General features: G+C 41.9%; 1 protein-coding gene across 2 annotated transcripts in view; it reads right to left on the bottom strand.

The window, feature by feature from the left end:
- The window catches only part of LOC148275389 (uncharacterized), a 57662-nt gene that overhangs the window by 33483 nt on the left and 11946 nt on the right, over positions 1–12233 (bottom strand). For both annotated transcript variants that reach the window (XM_088235776.1, XM_088235777.1), the window contains 5 exons: positions 11095–11314; positions 10163–10238; positions 9357–9459; positions 8494–8583; positions 7063–7221 (listed from right to left, as the gene is read on the bottom strand). In XM_088235776.1, the coding sequence (XP_088091902.1) occupies positions 7063–7221; positions 8494–8583; positions 9357–9459; positions 10163–10238; positions 11095–11314 (648 nt within the window). The remainder of the gene's footprint in view (positions 1–7062; positions 7222–8493; positions 8584–9356; positions 9460–10162; positions 10239–11094; positions 11315–12233) is intronic.

Here is a 12233-nt window from a genome sequence, read left to right as displayed (position 1 = left end):
CTTGAGCACGTAGAAGTTACGTCTCACGTCACATAACACTCTCTCCGTCCCCGGATGCCCGGCTCGTCTGTGGTACTCCTCCAGGAGCAGGCGGGTATATCTATGGGCGCCATCCAATATTATAGGCGCCCTCAGTCCTTCTGATGTATCTGTGTTCCTCAAGCGTGTTCCCATTCGCACGGCACCCTTGTCGTCTATGTGCGGCGTCAGCCCGTATAGGCGGCTCCGCGTAGGGAGTCGCTCCCCCCGTCTCAGGGTAGGTATATCGCCGCCGAAAGCGTCCGCTTGCGACTGACGGACCCAATGGAGCTCAGCATTTTCTAGCTCCCCAGCCGTCAGTTCGCCAACTTCGCGGGCGCCGTCTCTTCGGCGGCTTTTTCTCACGAAGCGCAGTATCCACGCCGTTGTCCTTATCAAGCGATTCCACGACGAGAATCGCTGTGGCGCGGGTAGCGCCTCGCTGGTGGTTATCGCCAGTACCACTCGCTCTGCTTTCTTCTCCAGCATCGCATCGTCCGGAGTGGGCGTCATCTTCTTTTCTCGAGGCCATGATTCTTCTCCTTGCCGGAGGTAGTCTGGCCCCTGGAACCATACTCCTTCGAGGGACAGGTCAAGCGGGCGGCCATCTCTCGTACCGATGTCGGCGGGGTTGAGTTTTGTCGGCACCCACTTCCAGTCCGCGGCGTCGGTGAGTTCGTCTATCTCACCTAGCCGATTGGCCACGAACGTTGAGTAGGCGCGCGGCTCCGACCGGATCCAGCACAGGACCGTTGTGGAGTCAGTCCAGTACACCACCTTTTCTATGGCGCACTGGGTTTCTCTCCTGATGGTGGCCGCCAGTCTGGCCGCCATGAGTGCGCCCTGTAGCTCAAGGCGCGGTATTGACATCACCTTTAACGGCGTCACTTTGCATTTACTGCTGATAAAGGTGGTCTTCTTGCCCTCGGTCGTGTTCTCCACGTAGTAAGCTACTGCGCAGATCGCCACTTCCGAGGCGTCGCTGAATAGATGTAGTTCTCGGCGGTTCCACCGACTTACTATGGCGCATCTGGGGATGGCGCAATTTAAATTTTCTAACTGTGCGATCCAATTTTGCCATCTAGTCTTATGATCTTCTCTTATCGTTTCGTCCCATCCGGTTTGAGCCCTCCATACATCCTGTAGGAGCATCTTAGAGCGGATGACGAGACATCCCAGGAATCCGACCGGGTCAAAAACTCGCATCACTGCACTCAACAGCTCCCTTTTAGTGGGCCAACTGTCGCTACCCTGGCCGAGTGGGTCGTCGAATTGATAAATAAACTCATCTGTGGCAGGTCTCCAAGTCACTCCCAGGACTCGTCCTGTGAATTCATTTGTAGCACCGGCCGTCTCGTGCGCTTCCGTTAGGCATATCGGCATGGCCGGCGCGGCGCGCGCTTCAGGCGGCACCGAGCTGAGCACTTCACTCTTGTTGCTAGCCCAGTTCGTCAGTGTAAACCCGCCTCGGCGTAGGACTTCGGATACCTCCCGGACCATTTTCTCAGCAGCGCCGGCATCGTCCATGGCGTCCAAATAATCATCCATATAAAATTTGGATTTGCATGCCGCCGCTGCCTCCGGGAACTCGTTCTGACTCTGTTCGGCCACTGTATTTCGCACATACTGCGCAGAACTTGGTGAGCACGCGGCTCCAAAAGTCATTGACGTCATCTTGTAGGTTTTCGGCATCGACTCCGGATTATCTCGCCAGAGATAAAGTTGAGCGAGTTGATCTTGTTTTGTGATTTTTATTTGTAAAAACATTTCACTTATGTCCGCCGCAAGCGCTATATGTCCCTCCCGGAATCGAAACATATTTCCCAATAGCGATGATAATAGGTCCGGTCCGGCCATTAACTTGTCGTTGAGAGAGACGCCTCTATACTTGCTTGCGGCGTCGAAGACTACCCGTATTTTGGCGGGTTTCTTCGGATTAATGACCGCAAAATGTGGCAGGTACCACCTCTTTGGTACGTTATTTAATTCACTTTCACATACCTCGGATGCATATCCCTTTTGTAAGTATCCGTTCATTTTCTCATGATATGCGGCGGCAAGCTCTCTGTTATTTCTTAATTTTCTTTCCACTCCTTCCAGGCGGCTGAGAGCGTGTTGCCTATTGTTGGGCAACCACGTATCTCCGTCTTTCCACAAGAGTCCAGTCTCCCAATGTCCATCCTGAAGAGGTTTTGTCGTGGCTTGCATGATCGCGTATGCGCGCGTTATCTGTCTGTCAACGCGCGTGGCACTCGTTACTCCCAACGAGTCGATTGTGAAGTTATTTTTTACAAGACTTGCTAAATTAACGCAGCACTTGGTTTGCTGCGCCCTATCACTGTCAGTCGGGCTTGTGGGTAGCTCCGACACGATACGCTCGTTCTGTCCGCGGCACTCGTGATTTACTTCGGTGGTTACAAACGGCCTTACTGGCCCGTTACACTCGCGATTCACTTCCGCAATTGTAAGCGGCATTACTAGCGAGCTATACTTGCTATTCACTTCGGCGGTTGTGAGTGGCATTACTAGCCCATTACGCGCGCGATTCACTGCCGCGGTTATGGGCGGCATTACAAGCCCGCTACACTCGCGATTCACTACCGTAGAGCACTTTGATTTACTCATAGTCGCGAGCGTAATGTTGTTTTGCGCCAGTGCGCTGCCGTTGACTCTACCGTGAGTCACCCAGCCTAACAAGGTTCTTGAACGGATTTCATCACCGTTCGTTATCACTTCCCGCGACACTATTACGCCAGCGTTGTCTTGCCCGATGATCATTTGTGGCTTGACAATTCTCGAACCGTTCGCAGTTCCACTGCGTGCACACGGCGCTTGTGGAAGGTTCAATTCTCGCACTGTGTTCGCTCCGATGCGATATGAAATGTCACTATTTCCTTTTATGTTCACTTGCACTCGGCGCGTGTCTATTGTTGCACTATTTCCACCGATTCCGCGGATCGAGATCACATCACTGCGTCCGCGGGCTCCCACTTTGTTCGCGACTTCATTGTCTATCAACGTGATAGTGGAACCTTCGTCCAGCATCGCGTTCACTGTTACGCGACCCCGTGGTCCGCTTATTTCCACTTCGATCACTTTTAATAAAACTTTCGAGTCACTATTCGGTCCGCTCATTACCCCGACGAACTGATTCCCGTCGGGCACTATTGCGGTTTCACTAACGCTGTCCGCGCTATTCACTCGCGGCTCGCTGTGTAATAACTTGTGATGGTTCGCTGTACACGTACCCACGTTGCACTTAGCGGTGCTTCGGCACTGGTTTGCTCGGTGTCCGTCACTCAGGCACCGATAACACAATTTTCTATTTCGCACAAAGTCTCGTCGCATCAATAACGACATCTTCGCAAACTCGTTACATGCACTTAACTTATGACCGCTACGGCCGCACTTCGCGCACTTTGATTCTGTTGTTGGCCGTGATTCCGTCGCCGCGAACACTGTTTCCTTTCCACGCGCCGGTAACTTCGTCTTTTCAAAGGCGCAGGCGTCCTTGGCGTTGTCCGCGAAAACCATGATCCAGTCCACGAAGTCGCGAAGTGTTGCCTTCTTGTTAGCTCCTTTCCGCGACATCACCCAGAGTTGCCGCGTGAAAAACGGGAGTCGAAGCACCATCTCGTTCAGCAGTTCGTCCGAATGCAGGTGTTCTTTGCGCCTCTTTTCCAACGTGAGGCACATGTTCCGTACGGCAATCGCGAACTCCACTAAATCGTCCATGGTGCTTTCTGCCGTCAGTCGCGGTGATTTTCGCAGCTTGTCCAACTGCGTGCTCATGATGACGTCCGGGCGGTCGTAGTGCGTCTCGAGGGTGCTCATGATCTTATGAACATCCTTTGATTCCACTAGTAGTCCCTCCACTAGCGCACGGGAGGGCCCTTTGAGTGCCTTCTTCAGCCTGAGAAGGTTTTCCGGGTCCGTCAGTTGGCACAGCTCTGAAGACTCCCAGAATTGGTCGCAGAATGCCGGCCAATGCACGGGGCTGCCGCTGAAGTCCTGTAGCTCCCTGGCGTTCCCCTGTCGAGCGAGCATGGCGCCGATGCGTGTTTCCTCTTCCTGGGTTTGTCCTCGATTCCCTCCTTGCTTTGCCAGCAAGGCCTCGAGTGCCAGCGTGAAACGGTCGGCTGGTTCGGCGTTGGTGTGCTCCTCGACCCATCTCTCTGTGTTGCGGCGCGCCGTTTCCTTCGGCCTCGCCTCTTGATTGTCCTCCTCAGAGAAAGGCTCGTTCCTCTTGGGGTAGACAGGATCAATGACTAGCGCGTCCCGGTCCTGGGGCGCGCTCGATGTAGCTTCCTTCTCCGCCTGGGCCAGAGCGGTCCGCGCTCCGAGTTGCGCGGTGTCTGGCTGAGCGGCTGGCTTGCTTGTAGTTCCCAAAAGCGACATCAATTGCTTGATTTGCTTCTCGTAGTGTCTTCTCTCCCGACGCCTCTCAGATCTCTCGTTCTGCAGCGTCTCGTCAGTCGCAGTCGGCGAGGGGGTTGCTTCTTCCTGAAGAGTGATGTCACCTTCCGAATCGGAATCTCCATCCGATACGGGCTTGGTGGGCTGCTCCTCGGCGTTCTTTCCAGAGCGTAGTGAGGCGGGCATCGTAGATTCGTCTCGGCTGAAGACTCAAAGTAGATGGCAGCTGAAGATCACAATCCGGCTCGAAGGACCAGAAACTGTACTGTACAAGTAACAGTTTGGACTGTATTCCACAATCCTGTAGCAAGGGGTAGGTGTTGGCCGTGTCTCGCTGCCGTCGTCGCTCTCGGGGTCGTAAATCCCGAAAGTTATGTAGTCTCGAAATTCCTCTCAAGTCCGGTGTCACTGCGTAGGTCGGTGGAAGATACTGGTTCGTAGTCCTGGGGTGAAGCGATGGTCAAGTCCAAGGTGTAGATCCAGTAGTAGAGCGGGAGGTCGGGCGGGGTGACGAAATGAAACGATCAGACTAACTTGATGTCTCGAGGCGAACTCAATATTTATTGTTGTAAATGTACACATTATATAGGGCGTGTTGCGGGCTCCCGCTACCTGCGTCCGAACCGGCGTTAGGCCAATACGGGAGTGGGGGGGGAAATACCGCTCCCACTATACCCGGCCGGCGCGCCTCCCCCAAAGTGCATATAGGGAGGTGCCGGCGCTCGGCCCGGTCACTTCGCTGGGAGCCGCCGCACGCGCCACATCAATTACAAAATGCCTTTTGAAGGCAGTCCTTAGTCTTTATACAAATACAAATATGCATGTTAGGGCAATAACGCGTCAAACGTCTAGATTCAGGCCCTTTTTAGGGCCTGTAACACAAATTCCTGCTCTATAGTACCCCGGTATCGCTAAAGTCAGACCCGAAAGTGGAATATTCATCCTTTATTGTGGGTCCAACATTTAGCCTACAGATACCGGGGGCCCTAACTATATTATTGCATTTTATTCTCATATTTAACCGTCCGTTACACATGCTCTTCGGTTCTGTCTGCTTTTGACATGACCAGACTTAAGATTTTGGTTTATCTGATCATGCCACGTCTTCCTTGGTCGTCCTCGTCTCACGTTACCGTTAATTTTCACCATATATACTTGTTTTACCATTCTTTCGTTGTCCATTCGTTCTACACAACCAAACCATCTCGGAACCCTTTCTTAATCATATCAATTATACTTGACTCAGATTTACACTTTTGCCTGATTTCATCATTCGTAACCCTGTTATACATTGATTTCCCACACATTCGTCTAAGAGATCGCATTTCAACCGCGTTCACTCAGCTTTCATCCTTCCTCTACCAGTACCATTTTTCACTTCTAAAATCTTAAGTCTGGTCATGTCAAAAGCAGACACAACCGAAGGGCATGTATGACAAGATGTATGAATGTGGAAGAATGCATGTCGGGATAGATGTGTGTGGCGGTCCATCCTCTCTGCCTACCCATATGTTGAATTTCATAAAAAAAATTAAGGTACAATAAATAGTCAACAAATTAATTTTTTCAAATCACATATGTTTTCATACGTTTTGCTTTTTTGATAAATTGTTTTTCATGGGAGCTAGAACCATCCAAAGACCCAAAAAAGCGTCCAGTTTTATCAGCCGTCTTCGGACGTACGGTATACAAAAATTAAAAATAATTTTGAAAAACTAAAAAGGTACCGACAGAGAAAATTTCATTCCGAAACTTTCTCAAAAAAAAAAAACAAAATTGGTTCAGTTTCGGGGTGCGAAAAACCAAACAACGAAACCTAGATTTTAATTAGGCATAATCAGTCCGACGTGCAGTTGTCTTTTTTGCACAATTTCAGGGAGGCATATGTGAGAGAGTGACAGAAAAACTATGTTCTTATGTATTTCATTGCTTTATATTTGTTTTATTATATATTATACCATATTATTTATGTTTAAGTTACATGTATTCTTGGCACGTATATATACTTTATATTTGTATAATAACGATTTTTAATTTCTTACATTTGATTAGCTAGGCATTTATAATTAAGTCGTTTTAGTTTTTCTTTTTTATGTTATTGTTTTATTAGTAAAGGACTACTTATGCTCTAAAGATAGAAAATCTCCATCTTGTTAGATGGAGACTATCATAAACAGAGAACACTCCGTTTTCATTTTACATTAATTGGTTTTATATAGATTCCCTGTTATTAAGTATGTATATTATTTTTTTGCAATAAATTTATAAATAAAAAAATAAAAAATATTCATGCAATTTCTTTTTAAGAAAAAAATTAAAGTACACTAAATAATTAACAATTTAATTTTTTTGGAATTCCAAATTGATTTGTATACGAGGAAACCTATCCAGCTTTGTTATTTTAAAAGTATAATTTTTTACACAGTACTGTGATTCGTATTCGCCGTGTAAAAAGAGGTTGCAATGCATTGTAAAAATATTTTCTGCAATCTTGTGGGTAAACACAAAACGTAGCATTCTTCAAATTCCCCCTTTGATTTTTACTCATGAAATCACCGTTTATTATTCTTTGAGTAGGTAAAACATTTCGATTATGTACATATGGTAAAACTAGTAAAAAAAACTTACCAATCGCCTCATTCTATCCGCCCTGACTTCTATAAGTCGTGATGTTTGTTCCCTGCAGAGGACCAAGAAATCATGCCTTTTATTGGCGGCCTCTAATTGTTTAATGAAAGCGATTTCTCTCAGCTTTTCATCTTCATCGTGCGCTTTCCGTACAATATCCTGGGGGACCAAACAATAAAATAATTACAACTCATTAAAATAAACAAGCAATAGTAGGGGCAAATCGGCTGCCTTGATATGGAAGGAGGTTTGATATGTTAATGTTTTCTTCCTTATCAGCGGAGGTAGAAGCTCTATATTTGTACCATAGATGGCTCTCATCCATACTCAGATCCATACAAAAGATGGCGCCGCTGTCACTAATATGTCAAATTTTACATTCGTGTTACACTTTTGACATACCATGCCAAAATTTTTTTTATTTACTAAAAATAAAATAATAATAATAATAAAATTTAATACAAAGTACAGTAAAACCTTGTTTTTACATTCCTCGATTTTATGTTTTCTGCTTTTTACACCGAAATATTTAGCTCCCATTTTTTTCAATAAATTCTTATTCAAATATTCCCCCCAATTATCGTTTTTTACATTTTTCATAATCCCGGTTTTACGCTGAAAATTTTTCAAGACTCATTCGATCTGTCAATAGACAACGGGCCACGCGTCGCCGCGTAAATGGAGAATAAAATAGAGGTAAATAAAAAAATATTTAAATTATTGTCTCAAACTAAATTCAAAGTAAGTGCAGTGTAATTGACCATTTTGCTTAAGTGTCTAATTTTGACATTTTACTAAATAACGACATGCAGTTGACACATGTTTAGGAAAAATAAAGTCTTTACATTATCATCATCAATTATGATGAAGAAAGTTTAAAAATTTTCCCATAGAAATATTATTTGAAGTTGTAAACATAATGTCAAAAGAAGATAGTTCAAACAGTTATCACAAAAGTGTGAAGCAGTTTTGCCGCAATGTAAATGACAGTTGAAATTCTGTGGTACCATACGAAAAAAAGTTATGCAAATTCAAATTTTCGTGTTTTTAAGGTTAAGTGCCTGCATAAAATTATTTGAATATGTTTTTTTTTAATTCAATAAAAAATAAAACATTGTAGTATTGCTTGAAAAAATACTAAGCATTTTTAATGAAATCATTGGTAAATATGAATAATCCCCAATTATGACAGTTCTTACAATTTTTCTGTAGTATATTTAGTATAGTCTAGTACAATAATTGTATTTTTATGAAATTTAATTTTTTCCATACATTTTCATATCCTCACTTTAGAGTTTTCCTCAGTTTTGCACTAATTTTTGTTGCTCCCTTGAAAAATGTAAAACAGGAGGTTTTACTGTTACTATTAATATTAATAGTTGTACATTTTGTTTTAATTTTCAAAATGAGAGACCATAAATGATGTGTTACCTTCAAGCGCTGATCTCTATTTTCGGCAGCTCTCTGTAATCTCTGCTCCATCCTCAATCTCTTCTCTTCGATAAGTTGGACCTTTGCAGCCTGGAATATAAAGTGAAAAAAAAAGATAAAATAAAGTTACATGAAAAATGTTACGTAACCTAGCTAGCGAGTCCATCCATAAAACGCATGCGTCGTTAATTAACAGTAATTTTTTATTTTTTACACACCATTTTAGCGTTTGCAAATATATAGACTACATATGTAGAGACTATGCGTAGTTCAAATTATTCTGCGTTTGCATTCTTTAGTCAATACATTTACCTGTGATATAGACATTAAAAAAAAAACTATTATTAATTTTAAATGAGTAAGTAAAGCAGATTATTTATTTGTTTTGAACTAAGCCAAAAAAAAAAAAAAAAAAATTTATATATATTGCATTATCAGCGCTTTTTTAAAGTTTTGTATTTTTGAAATTACTCCGCATGCGACGTCAGAGATTCTCATCCTCTTATTATCGTTCAATTCTGCCGTTTGGTCCGTTGACGATAAATAAACCGGATATCTTTCACAGCTCATTGGTTGATTTATATGAACTAGTGATGTCGTTCGAAATTCAATTTTATTAAATTATATTTTATTATTTTTTCTTACATTTCAAGAAACTTAGGTGTACAATTTAACGGTCTAATTTTTACCACTTCCAAGAAAACATTGTTTGTATCCAACTTCTCGTAGAGCTGAAGTTCCTCATTCTTCTTAAAAACATTGTTTTAAATTTTATTTATTTGGTACGAGACTCTGCTTTTCTTGCAAGGATTTCTCAGTTTTTACTGTTTATACAGCTTAAAATAATAAAAATAGATGAATACCTTAACATCTTCAACTCTGGCCAAAAGCTGGTGTAATTTTGTAGATCTTTCTCTCTGCAAAGCGTTCCTATGCTGTTCTGCTCTTGCCTGCTTGGCTTGATATCTGAAAAATAAGAACATAATTTTATTTTTTTTATTTCATGTTTAATCTTGGACGCTGTAATGCGATCCAAAATTTCGGAATAGTGCAAACGACATAGGGCATAATAACCCAGAAAAACTCATTGCTCTAGAGCATCTAAACGGCCGTGAAAATCTAAGAATAGAAAATATATTGGTAAACTTGAATCTAAATGCTTGGTTAATTTATTGTTTTTTATTCTAGTTTTATTTGATTTGCCCTGTAATAAGTATCACAGTTCAATGCATAATGAACATTACAAGTGGGTGATGTCAGATAAGTTAAAACCTTAGCCTTGAATTGTAAACATGACTACCAACAGAAGTGTTTCAACTTGCAAAAAAGTGGTGATTATTTGTAAAATGGAACGCGGCACGAAATATGTTGAAGTGTGTAAAAAGCTTTCTCTATTCTTATCACATTGTCAACATTGTGAACAAATACAAATGGTTATTTATCTAAATTTGAAATTTAGAAACTGGTATTTTTGTAAGCCTTTATTATTATTTTCAATAGTGAGAATATGCAATGGAGATTGGATTTAAAAAACCTTTCTCTGGTTCAACGAGTAATGCTTATAACAAGCAAATTCAGTCGGTCCCGTCTTCCTCGTAATAACCAACTTTGACTGTCTACATCATTACATTACAAATCATGTAAATAATTCAAAGGTGTCAAAAATTACCGTTTTAGTGTTTCTTGAAGACTCCCTCTGCGTCTCATACTATGGGATAATTTAGCATGTAACTGTTGGGCTCGACCTAAGCAACAAAAAATGTAAAATTATTAAATATCATGTGCGTTTCGTCCATACATAAATGAAAATTTAATTTGCTACCAAACTTTGATGTCTGAGTTGAGGTTACCACTGCTCCCCACCAGAAGGACAATTGCTGACCTCACTCTAATGCACTAAGTGATATGCACCCTAATAGATTGCCCAAAATTACTGTCCCTGGTGTACCCACAAGGACCAACAGACTCCGACACATGTTCCAGTGTGAGTACAATAGGAGAAACTTTACCCACCATTTTCTCCTGGCACGCGTCCACAGAACCGCTAATAATTATGCTGAGCTGTTGGACTTGCTCCACACCACTCCTACTGCTATCAAATTAGCTATCCTATCCACCGAATGGCCATCCCCTCAATTCTCCCTTTTTTAATGTGTTTCTCAATTCATCTATCTTTACATTATTTCCTTTTTCTTTTTTTTTTAGAATGAATCACATGTTAAATGTAAATGATATGATTTTATTTTTGTTATTTTCTATAATATTTTATGTACTTTTAAGAGCCCTCTGGGCGTTTATTAAATAAATAAATAAATACATAATGTGGATGGCATACCCTGTAAATTGGAAAATAATATTTATTTAAAGGGGCGCTTTTAAAGGGCCCCGATTATAAAGGGAAGTTATCTTTATATAATGATATGGTAGAACTTCGTTCATTCGGATTGCAAATATCAGAATCGTTATTGAAAAATAAAACATAAAGATGTTATAATAATTAGCTATAAGCTAGTGATAAGTGACATATTTAAGTAAGTTTTTACATGATGGCTGGCCTGGAAAATATACAAAAAAAACAGTTAATTTCTTGTTATTTCATACCTGGATCCCTGGAGACCAGAGACTCGAGTGCCGCCAACACGTCCATCCGTTCCACCCAGCTCATGCTGGACAGGATCGGCTCGTAGCGGTCTTCCAACGACATGTTGTCCTGGCCGTTGCCGGATACGCTGTCGGTGGCACCCCTGTCCTGCCCGGCGGGGTACTTAGCGCTGTCCTCGACGGCATCTTCGTCTTCTTCACAGAGTATTTCACCGTCGGTCTGGGAAAGAGAAAAACGGTTTTTTGTTTTTTTGACAAAATGTACAGTGAAAAATCAATTACTTATATGTAAATTGTTCGTTGTCTGATAGTGGGAGTTTTGTGATTGGAGACATGAGTGTGATGGTTGATTGATGATTCTGACACATTTTTCTTTTAGGGTCCACTCATACGGTCACACATTACAACTTTCTTATTTTTTTGAATATTTCACTTTCGATTGGACCGTACTCGATAGTTTGAAGTAAAGATGTCGAAAATTGTATTGTGACACTTTCGTTGCAGACTGTTTTTTATACACAATATTTCCTCCTATCATATAATTACTTCAGTTTCGCGTAGGCTATAACCCTCTTTTACCAACAACGTGTTTTGGACTGAAGAGGTAAAAGATAATGTTTTTTTCACTACTTACATCAATAATATTTTTTTACATTACGCACAAAAATGCCACAAAAAATAATTTTAAATAAGTTACAATAATTCATGCAATTTGCCGATTTGTACGAGAATGTAAGAATAATTAGCGTTTACCTAAAAAAAATTATGCAACTGACCCTCTAAGGCCAATTTTGAACTAACTTTTATTGAATCAATTTTGTTTACAATTTTTTTTTTATTTAATGGCAGGCAAGCGCACTAACCAGTACACCACGAGGCCAACAAATCTCCACTCGATTTTATTTTGCAAGGTTTTTACCTGAGTGTCCGCCAAATAAATAAAAGCAATAAAATATTAAAACTGAATTCACATTAAATTTACCATTTACAGCCCTAATATTTCCCTTCTCAAAAATATTTTGCCTCCCTATTGCAACAAATTGAAATCATTTTAATTTCACAATGTGGCATGACTGATTATTCCAAAATTGTGGATCCAAGTCTCACTCGTCTTCTTTACTTTCATAAATTACAATGAA

This window comes from Micrasema longulum, unplaced genomic scaffold (assembly GCF_059751315.1).
Source record: "Micrasema longulum isolate JH-2025_06_02 unplaced genomic scaffold, ASM5975131v1 h1tg001434l, whole genome shotgun sequence".
Taxonomy (NCBI): domain Eukaryota; kingdom Metazoa; phylum Arthropoda; class Insecta; order Trichoptera; family Brachycentridae; genus Micrasema; species Micrasema longulum.
Note: the sequence above shows the minus strand (reverse complement) of the source record. Positions and strands in the feature narration are given on the sequence as shown.